At 40.3% G+C, this 21,386-nt stretch overlaps 1 protein-coding gene across 1 annotated transcript in view; it reads right to left on the bottom strand.

Annotated features, from left to right (window-relative positions):
- The window catches only part of EPHA10 (EPH receptor A10), a 1,179,171-nt gene that overhangs the window by 257,250 nt on the left and 900,535 nt on the right, over positions 1–21,386 (bottom strand). The window contains exon 7 of the mRNA XM_073615517.1: positions 13,313–13,478. Within this exon, the coding sequence (XP_073471618.1) occupies positions 13,313–13,478 (166 nt within the window). The remainder of the gene's footprint in view (positions 1–13,312; positions 13,479–21,386) is intronic.

The raw sequence follows: 21,386 nt of genomic DNA, 5'->3' as shown, positions 1-21,386 counted from the left end.
AAGGGGCAATCTTCAGGAATTTGAAAGCATGTGGAAGATGTGGATAGAGAAAGTGAAGAGTCATTAATAGTGGGATCGGCATAGACACGGAATAGACTGAGGGATGGGCTTAATATAGGTATATAGGCAACTGGTATCCTTGCAGGCAAAGGATGCTATAATAAAGTGTTTCTGGATATGAATATTTTTAGTTAAATATATAGCTTAGTAGGGCATAGGATAAACATATAGGGAGTAGGTGGGGGGGGGGGATCGGGGTATTAGGGCATAGGTAATTTGGTACACAATACAGGCTGGGTCAGTAGAAGATGGGCACGGGGAGCCCACAAGTTCATTTTTACAAACCTCTCTTCTTGTATTTTTTGTTGGTGTTTTTGTCCTTTTTCTTCCTTCTTACTGGTCCCCTCTTTCTCTAAACTGAGTTGGAAAAGGATGGGTCCCTTTGGTTATCGAGTCCTAGCTGGTGGGGCTTACGAGATGGAAGGGACAGAGGACTTGTTGGTAAAGAGGCGTATTGGAATCCGTTGGTCATTATGACGATATAAAAAGCAATGAGAAAAAGTATAATCCACTATGATGTGAATACGAGAAGGCGACAGTTAATGAACATCAAACTGATTTAGCCCTCCAAACACTGTTTACTGATGTGGAAAAGAAAAAAAAAAGAATGGTTTAGATCAAAGCATATTCATGTGCTAGAATAGTCCAGTCAATGTCCAGCCCTATATCTAATTGGGAATCTGTGGCAAGACTTGAAAATTGCTGTTCACGGATGCTGTCCATCCAATCTGACAGAGCTTGAGCTATATTGCAAAGAAGGATGGACAAAAATGTTACTTTCTAGATGTGCAAAGCTGGTAGAGACATTCCCAAAAGACTTGCAGCTGTAATTGCAGAGAAAGGTAGTTCTACCAAGTGTTGACTCGAGGGGACTGAATACAAATGCACGCCACACTTTTCATATATTTATTTATAAAAAAATAAGAAAACCATTTATCATTTTCCTTCCACTTCACAATTATGTTCCACTTTGTGTTAGTCTATCACATAAAATCCCAATAACATACATTTACATTGTTGGTTGTAACATGATAAAATGTGGATCATTTCAAGGGGTATGAATATTTTTTCAAGGCACTGTATGTAACACTGTATATCCTTGGGAAATGGTTGTCTAAAAATTCAGTTTTGCATTTTATTGGTGCCAGCACACTGTAGAACAGCACAAATATTCCTGTGAGCAGAGGATGTTACTTGCCCAAAAAGTTAATTCTTTTGCATTAGAGCAACAGTTGTGGAAAAAATGGGTTTTGAGTGTTAAAGGTGCAAAAACAATATAAAACGGCAAAAAATGTGTGCAGAGCAAAAGTTGCAGCCTATTTTTTTTCCTATTCTGCATCACACAATGTCAACCCTCTTTTCCACTAGAAGAGCCATAAGGTAAAGGACACAACCAGGCTCATTCACTCAAGGCAAAGAGAAAAACTCCACATAGTGTAATATTGTCACAAAAAGCTAACATTTTATTAAAACCATGAGATAAAACCATTCACAAGTAAAGTGCACCAAGGATGCAGTGCACAACATCAAATGCTTAATGAAAATCAATCACAGGTCACTTTAAAAGCCTTAGACTCCCATCTCCATACACCAGCTGAGCGGCCAGGCTTCCTGACAATCGTGATAATGTGACTATGCATCGCTTTGATGGCTCCCGCTGCTGTCAATCAAATCCAGTGACATGGGAGTGGGGGGCGGGGCCGAGTCCTGCTATCTGTGTCAGGGGATGCAGCAGCAGCAGGACTCAGAAGCGTGCCCGCTCAAGTGCCCCCATGCAAAGTGGGAGCACTCGAGAAGAGGAGGAGCCAAGAGTGCCACGGGGGGACCCCAGAAAAGGAGGATCGGGGCCACTCTGTGCAAAACCCTTGCACAGAGGTAAGTATAACATGTTTGTTCTTTTAAAAAAAACAAAGCTTTACAATCACTTTAATCACTACTAGATTTTTTATTTTTTGCTAAACAAACAAAAAAACACTGAAAATTTTGCAAAAAAACCCTGTTTTATAGTTTGTTATAAAATTGTGCAAACAGGTATTTTTTCTCCTTCATTGATGTGCACTGAACAGCACTGATAGGCTGCACTGATGGGCACTGATAGGCACTGATAGGTGGCATTGATGGGCACTGATGAGGTTGCACTGGTGGGCACTGATGAGGTGGCACTGGTGGGCACTTATGCAGCTGCACTGATAGGTTGCACTGATGAGCATTGATAGGTGGCACTAATGGCCACTGATAGGCGGCAATGAAGGGCACTGATAGGCGCCACTGAAGGGCACTGAGAGTTGGCACTGATAGGCAGCACTGATAGATGGCACTGATAGGCAGCCCTGATAGGTGGCACTGATTGGCAGCACTGATAGGTGGCACTGATTGGCAGCACTGATAGGTGGTACTGATTGCCAGCACTGATATGTGGCACTGGTGGACACTGATAGGTCACACTTGTGGGCACTGGTAGGTCACACTGGTGGGCACTGGTTAGCAGTACTGATGGGCACTAGTAGGTGGCACTGGTTAGGAGCACTGGTGGGCACTAGTTAGCAGTACTGGTGGTCACTGTGAGGGACCGATGTCCCTTTTACAGAAGCCGGTAATCGGCTTTATTTTTTTCTCTTACTGGCTTCTGTTTATATCATGTGATCAGCTGTCATTGGCTCACAGCTGATCACGTGGTAAAGGGCCATGATCGGCCCTTTACTCCAATCTGTGATCACAGAGTGCACTGCCCGCACGCTACAGGGGGTGCACAGGCAGCACGAGCATGGGTGGATGTCCATGTATGCCCTCCCGACATTTTAAGCCCACGCTGTATCTGTCTTTCGGCTATAGTGCGGGCACCAAGTGGTTAAATCATGTAAAAGGGGAGTTATAAAACAGTATTTTTGCTTGCACAAATGCTGATAGATGCACTCCTTTCAGTGACCATTACTCCTCTATACACAATAGGGCTACTGAGTGAACAAAGGGCTTTACAGTGTACCTAATTAGTAAAGGCATATAGGACCTCCTGTTACATACACTTGATTAGTTACACCATAGGGCAAAAAAGGGGAAGGGGTATGCCTATATATCAAGAATAATGTACAAGTGAATGTGAGAGATGACATCATTAAGGGAGCTAGAGAGGAGGTGGAATCCTTATAGGTAGAGCTCCAAAGGGATGAAGCTAAGGGGAAAATAATACTGGGAGTATGCTATAGGCCCCCTAACCTGAGGGAGGAAGGGGAGACAGATCTCCTATCACAATTTGGATTAGCAGCAAGGATTGGAAGTGTTATCATAAAGGGGGATTTTAACTATCCAGACATAGACCGGGCGGAGGGAACCGCACATTCATCTAAGGCTCGCCAGTTCCTAAAGGTCTTGCAGGACAATTTTATGGGTCAGATGGTAGACGCACAGACTAGAAATAAAGCGTTACTGGATCTACTGATTACCAACAATACAGACCTGATTACAGATGTGGAAATATGGGGAAATTTAGGTAAAAGCGATCACAGGTCAATTGGCTTCAGTAAAAATCACACAAATAGGAAACATAAGGGAAATACAAAGATACTGAATTTCTAAAGAGCCAACTTCCCTAAACTACGAGCCTTGCTAGAAGGCATAAATTGGGATAAAATCTTAAGAACAAAGAACACAAAGGAGAGATGGGTTTGCTTTAAGAGCATATTAAATAAGGGTATTAGCCAATGCATCCCATTGGGTAATAAATTTAAAATGTAAAAATGCATATAAAAGCAAAGGAGAAGGCCTTCAAAAAATACATGGTTGAGGGATCATCATCAGCTTTCAGACTTTATAAAGAATGCAACAAGAATGATCCACACGCAATTTCTTGCGATCGATTTCCTCGGCTGTGAGTAATCCCTCAGGAGACATCATACCTCTGCAGCGGGGGTCTCTCTGGCCTCGGACTTTCCTATTGCCCGGCAATCGCACCTCAGGAAAGGCCACGTCTTCGGCCTACATTTGGAAGTCGGTGGCCATCTTGCTCCTCCAAAGCACACCCTGACGGTGCTCCCTTTGCTCCTTCAGGTAATAAGGCTTATAAGGCTCTGGAGCTCTTAGAGAGACTGTCTCCCATCCCTTTTACTGACAGTGGGGGTTGGTGGGACTGCAGATTGGTAACCACTACTTATATGGAGGATGCTGCTTGAGTAAACCCAGGGCCCCTGCCTACTCACCGAGACCTCTGTGAAGCTGTTATAGCTATTTACAGATACGGAGGTAAGCCTGTCTGACTACTAGAATCTCTCCACACCTCAGGGGTAAAGTTGGCCAACAGCAACATTACTATAAACCACAGTTTTGCTCACGTTAGGAAATAAACATGGAACGTTTTGTTACTAGGCCACAACCTGCCTCCTCGAATTCTTCCGCAAACCCTTTTGCCTTGCTGGATCCATCCCTGGATTCTGAAGATGCTGCAAATCCCCCACTATCTAGCTCTCAGGGTCAACTCTCCATTCTTCACCTTCATGTGAGTCTCTTACCCCTGACATTTTGGACACTAAACTACAGCTTTTGCTTTTTCACCCCAGATGACGGCTGTGTAGCTGAAACATGTCGGGTGGACCCCTCACGATTACCGCTATTTGACCGTTTGAGCTGTTTTTGATCTCTGAAATATGTGAGTTTATATTTTTTTATTTCATAAATCGATGTTTTAAACGTTATCACGCTATGTGAGTTTTATTTCTCGCATGGCATATGAAACTTTCGTTTGGCCTTATTGGATCATTTGTGGATGTGGAAAGCTGTGTTGATACCCCTCTTCCCATTGCAAGTTGAGGATATTTGACGAGTTACCCTGTCCCGACCGGTTGGTCAACAAGCCTTTTTGACTTGTAAGACGTAGGTCTTTTCAAGTCATTAAGTTCCGGTAAGCCTCTTGATGTTCCGGTGATGGTACTGCCACCCATCTAGACCCTCTGTTCACCTGCGGTTCCCTCATTGTTTACCAACCTGCTGGATGTGACAAATTTCATCTACGTGTGAACTTGGGAGTCATATTTCCATCATTTTCAATGCACAACCTCCATAGACTTTCGGTGGTGTTTTCCTTTTCACAATTTATTATTCATTTATATTTTGGACTTTTTATATGAATTTGAGTGGTTGATTTGCCGAACCTCCACGGTTTTTCAGATATATTGTATTAATTTTTATAATTGGTCACCAATATTTATATTGTATTTCAATTGCTGTTTTGAATTACACAGTGTCACTTTTATGCACTTCACACCTCTGTTCTACAAGGGGTGATTAGGTTTTATTCACTGTTTTTACGCACGTAAGACCTCCTGTTTAATATATATAGCGCTACACTTTTATTATTTTTATTTTAAACCCAGGGCCCCTGCCTGCTCACCGAGACCTCCGTGAAGCTGTTATAGCTATTTACAGATACGGAGGTAAGCCTGTCTGACTACTAGAATCTCTCTACACCTCATGGGCAAAGTTGGCCAACAGCAACATTACTATAAACCACAGTTTTGCTCACGTTAGGAAATAAACATGGAACGTTTTGTTACTAGGCCACAACCTGCCTCCTCGAATTCTTCCGCAAACCCTTTTGCCTTGCTGGATCCATCCCTGGATTCTGAAGATGCTGCAAATCCCCCACTATCTAGCTCTCAGAGTCAACTCTCCATTCTTCACCTTCATGTGAGACTCTTACCCCTGACATTTTGGACACTAAACTACAGCTTTTGCTTCAACAAATCACGTCCAATGTCTCGGCTGTGGTAAGCAAACTAGCTGCCGAATTGAGAGGGGAAATAACCCAAATTTGGGATCTCACAGATACCCTGGAGAATAAATTCGATGAGATGATCAACAACGTACAGGCCATCGAGGAGGAAAATCACACCTTACGCCTCTCAGTCTCTCAACTGCAACTGCAATAAGAGGACTTGGAGAACAGGGAGAGAAGACAAAACCTACACTTCAGAGGAATCCGGTGGGAGACTCTGAGCTCCGGACCTATCTTCTGGGTCTTTTTAACAACTTGGCTCCTTCAGTTGTGGATATAGACTGGCGCCTGGATAGGTCCCATCGGTCTCTGTGCCCCAAACCTCTGGCTGGAACTAGACCAAGAGATGTTGTGGTGAGGTTTCATTATTTCAAAAGCAAAGAGGCACTAACCATGGCAACATGTAACAAATTATGTATAAGGGTGCTAAATTGCAGATCTTTAGCGACCTTTCCCCCATCACCCTTACTAAATGGAGGAATCTACGCCCACTCACTTCACACCTGCAACAACATAAGATCCCATACTATTGGGGATTTCCTTTCCGCCTAGCTGTATCCAAGGATGGTGCCCAATATACCTTGCGTGAACTGCAAGAGGCGGAAGCCTTTCTAAACAATATTGATCTCCCTCCTCTTCCGGAGGAGGACATGATCCCTCCTGCCTCAGAGGTCCGTCTACCTCCAAACACACCCAATTGCATCTGGACCCCTGTTAGGGGCAAGTCCAAGAAACAACTCTCCACTCCTCAACGCCTCCGATCCTCCAAATAACCTCCTTGAACTCTACTCTGAACGTTCCTTTTTGGATCTCTACCGTATTGCCCTTTGCATTTCCGTTTCTTCAACTTTTTGGATGAAATGATGTTTTGGTTACTGCAGTTTTGAGACTACCCTGTCCTCTCTTCGGGGTAGAATTTTTCGAATCCCATGGGGTGCTATCATTAGAGGTTTTACTACTTTAAGTGACAAATTTACCTGTTTATTTCCTAACTTTGCTTTTCCTAAGGTATACAGGTTTTTTTTTCAATGTCCTTTTGTTTTTTATTTTTGCTATCAAGCTCATAAGGTGAGCAGCGGGCCCTTCCCATTGCTCTATCCACAGTCTCCAGATGGAAGCCCATTCATGCCCCTACCAGGCCCTGGTCTATCTCTCAGGCCTTCAGAGATTTAAATCTTTTTTTCTCTTTTTTCTTTTGGTCTTTTTTCTTTGGTTTTCTTTTTTACCTTTTTTGCTCATGTCTATAGCTTTGTTTCACAGATTGAGATTTCATTGTTATTATTATTTCATCTTAAAGCAGTATCAACATAGGGTTTGTCATTTAGCAGTCAGAAGTGGAGAAACGATTGTTATCAACAATACCCATAACCTGCCTTATATATTTTTCTATGTTACCAATGTTCCAATGCTTGTATTATCTACTATTTCTACACCAGCTTATCTAAATAGACCGCAACCATGGCTCTGAAAATGATGTCATATAATGTGAAAGGCTTGGGTTCCATTAGTAAACTCTGGATGGCCCTGAAGGATTTCAGAGCCTCGGGCCCAGATGTGGTAATGATTCAGGAGACCCACTTTCGGGCAGGCGGATCATTAAACTTTGCTTCAAGGTTTTTCACCACCTCCATCCTTGCCTCTGATTCCACGGGCAAGGCGGGAGTGGCGATCTTAATCAGAAAATCGCGCCCTGTTAAGGTCAGGAAGTCTCATGTAGAACCTCATTGGAGATTTCTCATCTTAGAATGCGAATACATGTCCGCCTCTTTTACACTAGTAAATTTATACGCTCCAAATACGGGCCAGATTGACTTCCTCAACAAACTTTTTGATACCCCTCAATATCGCTCACAACCTTTTATGATAGTTGGTGGGGACTTCAATCTGGTCATGTCACCCACTAGAGATCGACAAACCCTCTTTAGCACTGTACCATCTAAAAGGATCATGTCCCAAGCCAATGCCTAATATAAATGTGTCAGGTCACATCGGCTATTCGACTCATGGAGGATAAAACACCCCTCTGCTAAACAATATACATTTTATTCACCAGCCCATAAAATGTACTCCCGTCTTGACCACTTTTTTTATTTTCGACTCCACTCATTCCCTATGTGGTCGAGTTGGATATTTCGCCCATTACATGGTCAGACCATGCACCCATTATGTTACATCTTATACTCTCTTAGACTTAACCCAAATCATGTCATTGGTGTCTTAATGATCACCTTTTGCAGTCCGACATATCACATTCCATCCTAGCAAATAGTTTGAAAGAGTACTTTCTGCTCAACACAGGATCAGTATCTCAGATTTCTACGCTGTGGGAGGCGCACAAGGCTGTGTTTCGTGACGCATGTATAGCGGAAAGTTCTCGGTTGAAGAGAGATAGAAATAGTCTTGTGCAATCTTTACTGTCCGCCCTAGCAATTGCAGAGCGGAGGCTTTTGTGTGGTCCCACAGTGATTAAATTACGCAAAGTCATATCTCTCAGAGAACAAATTAAATCAACAAAACTTGACAAAACAGCCAGGTCCATGCTATGGACGAAACAAAAATTTTACAAATACTCTAATAAACCTCACAGGATGTTAGTAAAAAAACTATGCCCAAGACCGTTTAACTCATTCTCTGACTTTCTTCAGCAGTCGGATGGATCTAGAGCACATTGCCCCGTGAAATGTCCAAAATTTTTGGCAAATTCCACAACAACCTGTATAACTGCCTGACTCCGGAGAATCATTTTAACGTTACCCAAGAAGTATTTGAGTCCTTTTTCTCTAATATTAAGCTACCGAAATTATCTACAGCAGATCTAGAGAGTTTGAATGTGGCAGTATTGGTTGAAGAGCTCCTAGCTATAATTAAAAGTCTCCCATTACATAAGTCACCCAGCCCTGATGGCTTGCCTTATTCTTACTATAGATCTTTTTATGACATTTTGTCTCCACATATTTTAGCCTTATATGATTCCCTTAAAGGCATTCCCCTACATTCACACTTCTCCCACTCATACATTTCGGTTATGCCAAAGCCTGGAAAAGACTCCTCTATCCCAGATAACTACAGACTTATAGCCCTTCTAAATTCGGACTATAACACTAAAATTCTTGCTTCCCGTCTGTCCAGGCTCATCCCCAAACTGATCCATAGGGACCAGGTGGGCTTTGTGCCTGGAAGGCATGCGGGGGATAACACTAACAATAGATCTAATAGACCTTCTATATAGAACCTCTCGTTCGGCATTAATTTTGAGTTTAGACACACAGAAGGCTTTTGACAGGCTGAGTTGGCCTTACAAGTTTGCCACTTTAAAATTATATGGCTTTGACGGCTCTTTTCTAAAGGCCTTACAAGCCCTATGTTCAAGTGTCACAGCGCAGGTGCAGATGTCGTCCTTCTTGTCTCCTGGCTTCCCCATGACAAATGGAACTCGGTAGGAATGTCCTCTATCGCCATTGCTTTTTATCTTGTGCTTGGAACCCCTAGCCGAGTCCATCCGTGCTCACCCGGATATACGTGGGGTGGTGATGAGACGGGGGAATACAAATTGTCATTATTTGCAGATGACATTCTGCTTACTATCACCAACCCGTTGATATCTCTCCCCTCATGACATAAACTACTGATTTCCTTTGGTGCCATCTCCGGTTATAAAGTTAACACTTCCAAAACTGAAGCCCTTCCTATGCACATCCCGTCACCCTTATTAACTCAACTTAAAGAATCATACTCTTATAAATGGTGTAACACCTCTCTCAAAAACTTGGGTGTCCTACTTACTCCTTCCTACACCTCCCTTTATAATACTAATTTCCCTCCTTTGATACTGGACATTAATAAATCTCTGTCGAACTGGACCAAATACCCCCTGTCTCTTTTAGGCAGAATTAATGTTTTAAAAATGTCTATTTTACCTAGACTGTTTACCACTTTGAAACACTGCCAGTAGCCTTGCCTGCCTCACAACTAAAAGCACTTCACAGGAATTTTCGAAAATTTATATGGAATGGTGGGGCCCACCGAATAGCGAGCTCAGTGGTGTTTTCTCTTAGATCCAGGGGGGGGTTTGGGAGCCCCGGACATTACTAAATACTATTACGCCACACACTCAAGGGCTATTACTTCTTGGACTTCCTTACATGCACCAAATCAATGGGCCGCCATTGAAAAGGGGGTACTTTATCCGGTCCACCCTTGCTCCTTGATTTGGGCCCCCCCCCTCCCTGGATCCCATCTATAGACATCAGTGCACTGGTCCAATGACATTTACTTTATCCATTTGGCGTCAGTGTCTAAAACGCTATTCCCTTATATCCCGCTGCTCTCCTCTCGTGAATGTACTATTCAACCCACTCATTCCAGACAGTATGTCCCTGGGCAGGATCCTTTCATGGCTTAATGTACCTCTTTTTCAGCTCCGGAACCTGGTTCATTCCATAACAAGGAGATTACATACTTTCAATACTTTAGGTGAGAAATTTGACATACCACCACACCTTTTCCACTTCTACCTACAGGTTAGACACTTCTTCCACTCTAAATCTCCAACCCTGACCCTAGATAAGCCAACTACCTTTGAATACTTATGTGCTTAGGGCCCTCACCAACCACATTTAATTTCATATATTTACCGTATCCTCCATGAGTCGATTCCTATCACGGAAATCATGCATCATTATATGAACAGGTGGTCCCATCTAGTGGGCCGCCCTATCACAATACAGATGTGGGATAGGATCTGGTCCTCTACTTTTAAATCTTCCAAATATGTGACTCAGAGGGAGACTTCCATTAAGATTCTCATGTTTTGGTATAGAAGCCCTGATGTAATTCATAAGTATGAGCCCTCACTCTCTCCGCGCTGTTGGCGGTGTGGGACCGACATAGGCTCTCTATTTCATAACCTTTGGCAATGCTCCCTGATTCAACCCTTTTGGCGTGATGTGCATCTACTTGTACAAAAGGTGATTGGGGTGTCCTCTCCACTGGACCCTTTAAATTATTTGTTGGGCCTCCCTTCCCTAGGTGTTTCTAATCGACTAATATCCTACATTTTGCTTGCCGCCAAGAGGCTTATCCCACTGTCCTGGTTATCCAATACACCCCCTTGATGGTCCAGATTTCTGAACTTGGTGGCTGAGATTTGGACGATGGAGTTTCTGACGGTCTCGGTGCATGACTGCATCCCCCAATTTAATAAAGTATGGGAGCCATGGGATCTTTCAGAATGCGGGACTTCCATATCACACATCACGCCTTATTAATTAATTATTAATAATAATATTATATTATTTCTAAATTGTTGGTGTTTGTATGTCAAGGGGAAGAGATGCAATTCACACTTGTGCCTAGTATCTGTGAACATTATTCACTTATATTTACTATTTCCTTCTTTGTTTTTATTTTTTTTATGTCTGTTTATATTACTCTTTTATTAATAGTGTATTGTACATTATGTTACAATTTTATAATTTGTTATTTAATAACCCAATAAAAATACAATTTTGAAAAAAAGAATTGTAAGGGTGCAATAAGGACGGCTAAGATAGAACATGAAAGACACAAAGCAGAGGAGAGCAAAAAACCCGAGGGTACAAAGCCAATGTAGCACCAATATTTAAAAAGGGCCCAAAATACATCCCGGGAATTAAAGACCAGTTAGCCTAACATCAATAGTATGTAAACTCTTGGAGGGGATGATAAGGGACTATATACAAGATTTTAGTAATGAGAACGGTATCATTAGCAGTAATCAACATGGATTCATGAAGAATCATTCTTGCCAAACCAATCTATTAACTTTCTATGTGGAGGTGAGTTGCCATCTAGATAAAGGAAGGCCTGTGGACGTGGTGTATCTGGATTTTGCAAAAGCTATTGACACAGTTCCCCATAAACGTTTACTGTACAAAATAAGCTCCATAGGCATGGACCATAGAGTGAGTACATGGATTGAAAACTGGCTACAAGGGCTAGTTCAGAGGGTGGTGATAAATGGGGAGTACTCTGAATGGTCAGGGGTGGGTAGTGGGGTCCCCCAGGGTTCTGTGCTGGGACCAATCCTATTTAATTTGTTCATAAACGACCTGGAGCATGGGGTAAACAGTTCAATCTCTGTATTTGCGAACGATATAAAGCTAAGCAGGGCAATAACTTCTCTGCAGGATGTGAAAACCTTGCAAAAAGATCTGAACAAATTAATGGGGTGGGCAACTACATGGCAAATGAGGTTTAATGTAGAAAAATGTAAAATAATGCATTTGGGTGGAAAAAATATTAATGCAATCTATACACTGGGGGGAGAACCTCTGGGTGAATCTAGGATGAAAAAGGACCTGGGGGTCCTAGTAGATGATAGGCTCAGCAATGGCATGCAATGCCAAAGCAAACAGAATATTGGCATGCATTAAAAAGGGAACCAACTCCAGAGATAAAACAATAATTTTCCTGGTCTACAAGACTCTGGTCTGGCCGCATCTAGAGTATGCTGTCAAGTTCTGGGCACCGGTCCACAGGAAGGATGTACTGGAAATGGAGCGAGTACAAAGAAGGGCAACAAAGCTAATACAGGGTCTGGAGGATATTAGTTATGAGGAAAGGTTGCGAGCACTGAACGTATTCTCTCTGGAGAAGAGACGCTTGAGAGGGGATATGATTTCAATATACAAATACCATACTGGTGACCCCACAATAGGGAAAAAACTTTTTCGCAGAAGGGAGTTTAACAAGACTCGTGGCCACTCATTAAAATTAGAAGAAAAGAGGTTTAACCTTAAACTACATAGAGGGTTCTTTACTGTAATGCCCCGTACACACGGTCGGACTTTGTTTGCACATTCCGACAACAAAATCCTAGGATTTTTTCCGACGGATGTTGGCTCAAACTTGTCTTGCATACACATGGTCACACAAAGTTGTCGGAAAATCCAATCGTTCTGAACGCGGTGACGTAAAACACGTACGTCGGGACTATAAACGGGGCAGTGGCCAATAGCTTTCATCTCTTTATTTATTCTGAGCATGCGTGGCACTTTGTCCGTTGGATTTGTGTACACATGATCGGAATTTCCGACAACAGATTTTGTTGTCGGAAAATTTTATATCCTGCTCTCAAACTTTGTGTGTCGGAAAATCCGATGGAAAATGTGTGATGGAGCCTACACACGGTCGGAATTTCCGACAACAAGGTCCTATCACACATTTTCCGTCGGAAAATCCGACCGTGTGTACGGGGCATAAGAGAGGCAAGGATGTGGAATTCCTTTCCACAGGCGGTGGTCTCAGCGGGGGGCATCGATAGTTTCAAGAAACTATTAGATAAGCACCTGAATGACCACAACATACAGGGATATACAATATAATACTGACATATATGGTTTGGACTTGATGGACTTGTGTCTTTTTTCAACCTCACCTACTTTGTAACTATGTAACTATGTAACCCAAAAAGAATCCAATTTAATTCATGTACAGGAAATAACTTACATTCTCCTAGTGTTTCCACTTCAATGCTTGGACTGTAACTGCCATAATCTTGTGATGAAGATGATGTGCGGATTTGGAAGACATAGACTGTTCCTGGCTTTAGGTTATGAACAGTCACTGATGTGAGGGGTGTTTTCAAAGTGGAGTAACTCTGGTCTCTTTGATCCTATGGAAACATAAAAATATTACAAATTAAAGACTTAAAAAAGATCCTGATCTTCCTATAATCATTACTGTTCTAACTGACTACATTTGAAGAATTTATGCATAATAACATTCAGAAAGCACTTCTGCAGATAGATATACATAACACAGTGCCAGGACATAAGCACTATTCAACAGCTGCAGGGCAAACTTATCCTTTTAATGGACAAATCCCTATTATGTCAGGAATTTGTAATCTGACAACAAATAATTTTCAAGTTACATATTTGGTATTTTGATAAGGAGATTGGGAAAAGATCTGTAATTCTAAGTTAAGAAAGCAATGAAATGTAAAGGAACTATCTAATGCTGTTATCAGCAAAACCAAAATGAAAAGTACTAAAAAGGGAAGGATTAAAAAAAACTAAATTAATCTGCCTGAAACTTATCTGTTGTGATATATTTGCACACACAGAGGATCAATGAGTTTTCCTTCTTAATTCAGACTACAGTTAAGATTACAGTTCCACTTCATATGCAGAAAATAGGAAGTGTTTGTTTCAAGTCTTGACAAATGAAATCATATTGGTTCCTTGGAAAAAGAAATCTAGATAGGCAAGAAATAGAAGTTGGTATACGTATATGCTATTGCCCCTTAAAATGCTATCTTCCTCCTCTGTGATAATGCAGCTACCTCCTGGTGCAAGCACTTTGTAAAAGATCTGACTATTGTAACGGACCTGGCTTACCTTAAAAAAAAAAATGCTTGCTGTAGAAGTAATTGACAAAGCATTTTTTGGTCGCTGTGTGCTTGTGCAGTGGTGGGCAGCCTCTGTGCTTTTAAAGAAGAACTAGTTATTATCAGCAGCCCCTTCGGGGGTTAGCGCTGCAACTTTAAGGGTGGTGTTACATCATGGCAAAAATAAATACCTTAAACACAGTAAATTAAAATTAATATCCACAACCAATAAAGTGACTCTCTATCCAAAGCTTTTTTTTTCTTTTTTTGGACAGTGTATAAAAATTTTAGAACACTTTACAAATACTTAATGTATAAGAATAATGAGTTTGGTATGGACCACCGTGTTGTTACCAGTGGATAACGAGTGCAGTGTTTCATATGGTGGATCAGAGTTAAATCCATTAATGTTTATATGGCCCTAGTTTCTGCTTTTATGGTATTCAATGACTGAACTGCTGTCCATTGCTACAACAAAAAAGACAGTGTCTGACACTCTAATTTGTAGGTCTTTTCCTGTGGAGAGGTTAGCCCCTGCCTTGGAGTGTTGAACAGGTATAGATCAAACTGTGTCCAAACCCAAGAACCAACATTTAAAATATTGCAGCTTACCAGTCCTTAGATGTGGTAGCTGAATTGGTTTAATTTTTTTTAGGATTTTTCCTTTATTTTCATTTGCTGATGCTGCCAGTAACACACTTACTAGGGTGACAACACTTTTTATAATGCACTGTATCTATTGTGTATCAGTGTTGTCACCTTAGGACAATGCTTAAAAAATGCTTAAAAAAGCTTCCAAAATTAAAAACAAGAAACATTAACATGACAAAATTACAGCGTAATCTTGGTGGTGGAGTAGAGTGAAATATCAGAAGAGCGGAAAATATTATTAAATAATATATAGTCTATGGTGCTGTCTCTTTACTTATAACTAATTTGTTTATTCATCCATTGCTATAAATTATATTTAATTTTGATATCAATTTTAAATCTTTAGATGACTTTCACCAATAACGCTCTCCCACAACAGCTTGCTGTGAAATAGCTGTCCAAAAGTTAAAGAAAGTATTGATATGCTGAGTGCATTTAATCATGCACAGTGATAATCACAGCACACAAAACACTGAGGCAATAATCAGCCAGGTATTTTGCATAGTGTCAGATTACTGCTTGTAAAGCACTGAAAATGGAGCCCCAAGAGTCATTTAGTCTTTTACACTGTACATTTAAGCACTTTCTCCCTCTCTTTCCCATTTTCTAGTTGATCCTCTGGCAGAGTCAAGGAATGCATAATTTAAATTAAATTATCTTGTACTTAAAAGAAACGGTAATTAATAACTTATTCTTTGTCATAGTGTCCACTGATGAGGATCAATTTAAAATTTGGTAACATTATTTAAACTATTAATTTTCAACAAAAATTCTCATGAGGGCAGCTCAAGTTAATTGGGTGTTCTTGCCTCTTTTTTAGTAAGCTCCTCTCACACCTTTATAGTTGAAATTGCAAACTATATCTGTTAGGTCTGTGCATTTTTATTATTCATGATTATACGTGTGCTGTCTAGTCTAGCTAGGCGCTATTCACTGTAAAATAAAAACACAAGAATACTGTTATTCTTTGTGTACTTCTGTAGTTGAAAAAAAAAAAAAAAAAACAGTGGTGGTATGTAAGTGCACCCTGCATTTGCAATGCGATAAAATATTAGCTCTGCACTATTATATGCTCCTTTAATAATACAGACCTCATATAAAAATTGAGAGCATTGAGTCCATCGCTTTCTTGTTAAAAAAAAAGCTTGTTTGAAGAGCTAAGTTTAAATTACACACACACACAACTGATTGCTTCAGAGGGGGAGACTCGCTGCTTTGTTCCTAGAACTGTTCCTATGGAGCCCATGATACATTAGTTAGACAAATAGATAGGGATCAGATAATGTTAGGCTTTCTCATTCAGCAAAATGCTTTTGCAACTGTGATCACCCAGGAACTCTACCCCACATATGGTTGTCCTGCCCTATTATCACCAGGTTTTGGGTGGTGATCAACACTTTTTGCATATTAGTAACTAATATACCAATGACTCTCACCATATATGGCTCTCCTAGGAGTAGGCATCCAGGCCTTGCCTCATCATATACAGTCATTCACAACTTATACCCTCATTGCTGCCAGACTAGCTGTTGCAAGACGATGAAAAACCAAACAACCACCTCATCTACAAGATGTTATTCATATTCCTAATGACCATCTCCTGCTGGAATTCTCATATGCTAAAGCCCATCTCACAGCTTCTAAATGTCATGACCTATGGGCATTGTGGCTGACTGACACCTCTCCTAACTTCAACTCACCTTTCACTTCTCTTTCCACTTCCTGCTTTCAGACCTAAAGTCCCATTACGGCTAAAGTATATTATGACAGACCCAACTGAGACAGGGGCTTTATGGCCCATGGAGGAGACTGGGGTCTTTGTCTGCTTCACCTGGTCAGAGCATAGAATAGAGCTCAGTTCAGATTTGATCCCATGGAGAGAGCAGATCATTCTCTAATGATGGACAAAAACATGATGAATGATGAAGAGGATTGGATTATTTTCCTAATAGGGACAATAAAGCTGCCCTTCTGGAGCGGATGGAAAGGTATAATGTTACTCTTGTACAGGTTAACGTTCAGAGGAAATATGGTGGCCTTCCTGCAGACTGGGTTGGAGAAGCCCCTCCACTTGGGACAGAAATATTTATCAACAATATCCCTCAAGAAACCTATGAAGATAAATTAATTCCACCTTTTCAGACTGAAACATTGTATGAGTTTGTCTCATAGCCTGTTGTAGGCTGGTGCCTGACAGTATATTGTTGAGTATGTCTCTCCCATTGTGTGCCTCCTAGGTGTGAATTCCCATTGTTAATTGAGTCACCTATTGTTTCTGTCTGTCTGATCATCTCTTGGGGATGTTTTTAATATTGTGACCACTTTACCTCGTTATCTATCAATTGTGGGATGGTTATGTGTTTATGCTTATGATAATGTGTAATGTACTTTGTATATTCAGGGTTGTGGGCTGGGTGCCGAATGGTCTGGGCACCTAGGTTTGTTTAAGTGAATAATTTTGAATTAGTTCATGTTAATTAACCTCAGTGGTGGTATGATTATGTAGGATTTTAGGTGCTGAAAGCGGTACAATTATTTTGTATGGAAATTTGGCGTTTTATATTGTAGGCCTGTAATTCTTAACAATAACACACTTAAATCTGTCCAAACAAGAGTCTAGTAGATATTCCGGGTATGATAAAGTTTGAAACACAAAATCAAAAATTATAATATAATAAATAAATAATAATAAAAAAAAAAAATAATATAATAATAATAAAATAAATTTCCCCACAATTCACTATCGTCTAATTCTGCAATCGTTCTAATTTACTATCACTGTTTTCTAGCTGGTCTAAAGCCACTTTTGACGTAAAGGGACACTTTCTGGTTGCTATGGACAATCTCAAGTTTCCAGGCAGAAAGAACGGTATATATAATATAAAACTGCATGCAGGGCATTGGACAAAGCACTATATATATATATATATATATATATATATATAGTCCAGTGTGACTGTCCCAACACTAATGTTTGCTTCAGTAATTAGATACTCCTAATCTTCACCACTAGTGCTCAAATGGTGGAAGTACACTCATCCGAGGTGTTTGACCCCTTTTTACAGGTAGGTCAAAATAGGCTTGTGAAACCACAAAGTAGTTGGGGTCCCTCTGATGAGAAACTTCACTTCATTCTTCCATTAGAGTAGAAAACTCATACAGAAAATGACTGCAGAAAGCAAGTTTAAAAAGTAACAGTGTGGTATTTTATTTGTAATTGGTGTTAAAAACATAACAACTAGGAATTGCACTCACATGTATTACTGCCCATGCACTGGCACTAGTGTGTACAGCTTGTACAGATATCAAATAGCTTCTCCAGGGCTGGTGCCTTGTTATGACTAACCAGCCTGGAAATGGTGTCACATGGGACCCAGAAATAACAGATCCCCACTCTCATCAGAGGGATCCCAGCTATATCCAACACTTGAGCACTAGCGGTGAAGATTAAGCGACCATTGGCGTTGGGACAGGCACACTGGACTTTATCTTATTTATATATATATATATATATATATATATATATATATATATATATATATATATATATATATATATATATCTTAACCACATTGCCTTTTCATTTATGTTATTCATGAGTTTATAGGGCATGTATGTGAGGATCATCCACTATTATTTGTTTATTGTTAGGTTCTGTTTTTTTACATATTATTTATATACGTGAGCACCATCTTTACATTTTTTATTTTGTTTCCATAACATGTTATTTTGTTTTTAAAGTGATTGTAAAGTCTATTTTTTAATTAAAATAACAAACATGTTAAACTTACCTGATCTGTGCAATACCTCCTCTTCTGGGTTCCCCTCTGAGTGATGTTGGCTCCTACTCTTCTGTGTCTGCCCCCAGAGCAAGCCACATGTTATATGGGCAGCCGTGTGGGCTCCTGAGCCAGGCTGTGTGTGTATATAGACACACAGTTTGGCTTGGTCCCACCCCCCCCCCCACCCCCACCCCCACCCCCACCCCCACCCCCACTCTATGCTTACTGGATTTGACTGACAGCAGCAGAAGCCAATGGCTCTAACTTTTCTCAGCCAAGCCTGTGAGATCAGGAAGTGAGAGGGAAGCCAGGCACAGTGCCACAGTGACAGGAGTCAGGTACTGTAAGTGTTAGGGAGGGGAGGAGGGAGGGAACACACTGTGGAAGGTTTTTTACCTTTATGCAAAAAAATGCATTAAGGTAAAAAAAAAAAACTTTAGTCTTTAGAACTACTTTAACTTTCTTACTCAATGGGACTTTTAAATATGTTCTTCCACAGTACAGAGTTATTAGCCCTAAGCCCAAGTCTTGAAGCATAATCTTGAAGGGCTAATAGATGTCTGTCATGCAGGGGCATAACTACAGGCCATTGGAAACCTCCCTTCTATCATTGTTCTTGATATAAGATATGTATAAATCAAGGACAGTTAGTAAGTTAAGGTCAGTATATTCAGTACACTTCTAGGTACCAGCGCTGTAGAGTTGTTAGGAAATGGTGGGGAATTAACTTTCAACAGCATTTTAGATCTCGGGAGCCTCAGTGTAAATTGTAAACCATCCAACACCTTCCACCATCACAGCAAACATGTGCTGTAGGAGGTGACGTATAAGTAAAAAAAAAACAAAACAAAAGTTGCAGTAGTAACACTAATGACTATCTCTGTGAAGCTAACTTTCAGGGTCTAATCTATTGCTCTGTTCCCAGTTGCATCTTGTGCTGTATCATTCATTAGATAATCCCTCAATATTTAAATAAATGAAACAAAATTACTGGTTTGATGATAGTGAGTTCTGACAAACTCTAGATGTGTGGAGAGAATACAGGAATGTGCCCCCTCATTTTTTCCTGAAATTTGGAAGGTTTAAGACTCACGTCTGTACTAGGCATTCATGGAAAGTGACACACACTTGATGAGCCACAGTCTAGCTTAGAAAAACTGCAAAACATCATAAACCTAACTCTTAAATTATTTGTATTTTTTTATAAACATTTTTTTTTAAATTTAACTTTATTTAGTTAAATGCTGTCATAATGCAATCACAAGCCCCATATGTAATAGCATGGGCAGGTGACAGGTTCTCTTTGTGAGAGGTGAGAGGAGAGAAGAGCTGCAAATGTGCACAGTGCTGGATCAAATGAGGGATCAGGAAAGTAAAAGGGAGGGGGGATGATGATGCCTAAACATTTATACCTATTATACAAATAATGCATTATGGTAAAAGTGTTTAGGCTTTAGAACCACTTTAAATCACTTGATAGTGGACCAATGTGTGTGTGTGTATTGTAACAGTAGGCAAAAATAATAATATTTTGCCTGTGTCCAATACAGGAAGTTTCTACAGTGCCTTGAAAAAGTATTCACACCCCCTGCAATTTTCCACATTTTGTCATGTTACAACCAAAAACATAAATTAAATTTTGGGGATTTTATGTGATAGACCAACACAAAGTGGCACATAATTGTGAAGTGGAAGGAAAATGATAAATGGTTTTCAACATTTTTACAAATAAATATGTGAAAAGTGTGGCAAGCATTTGTATTCAGCCCCCCTGAGTCAATACTTTGTAGAACCGCCTTTTGCTGCAATTACAGCTGTAATGCCGCGTACACACGGTCGGACTTTTCGTCTACAAAAGTCCAACGGACGCTGACGGACTAAAGCTGGCTGGTAATCCGATCGTGTGTGGGCTTCTCCGGACTTTCAATGGACTTTTTTAGCCTCAAATCCGACGGACTTTAGATTTGAAGCATGCTTCAAATCTTTACGTCGTAAGTACGACGGACCCCGAAGTCCGCTCGTCTGTATGCTAGTCCGACGGACAAAAAAACGACGCATGCTCATAAGCAAAAACTAAACGGAAGCACTCGGTCTAGTAAAACTAGTGTTCGTATTGTAGGTAGCACATTCATCACGCTGCAAAATCTGTGATCGTTGAATGCAGCGCATTTTATTTCTTCTTTACGAAGGCTCTATAAAGAACGAAGGTGTTTTGCTGTTCATAATCAGAGTTCTCCCAAACTGATTTCTGGATTCTTTTTCTCTTTGATCTCATGAATGATATAGTATGCATTTTAAAAACAATGTTTCCATACTAATAATACTTTTTCCCCTTTTTTTTTTTTAGGTTTGTAAAGTTACCACAAAGAACCCATTATTCTGTTTTTTTTTTTTTATAGTGATTATTTTTTAGTTTTTAGATAAAGTTAACCCAAAGCACCGTTTTTGGTTACGTAAATTTTTGGATTTTCAAGACTTACCACTTGAACATTATTAACATTAGTAATGTATTTTTGGTGTGTTTTTTTTCTAACTCAATGAGATTGTTGTCCCTTGTTAATTTAACATTGTGTGTAAAATCAATGATTTCAAAGAAAAAACATAAAAAGTCTTTTGCTAAACTCAAAAAATGATCCATTTATTCATGGTCAAAATAAAATAAAGAGGAAGTCAACGCTGGAAAAAGTCGGTGTACCAGAAAATTGGGATCTTGCGGAGTCCATATAAGAGGGAGCACAATCTGGTCCAAGAATCCCAG

Source organism: Aquarana catesbeiana, linkage group LG02 (assembly GCF_042186555.1).
Source record: "Aquarana catesbeiana isolate 2022-GZ linkage group LG02, ASM4218655v1, whole genome shotgun sequence".
Lineage (NCBI taxonomy): Eukaryota > Metazoa > Chordata > Amphibia > Anura > Ranidae > Aquarana > Aquarana catesbeiana.
The sequence above is the reverse complement of the archived record's forward strand: the minus strand, read 5'-3'. Positions and strand labels throughout refer to the sequence as shown.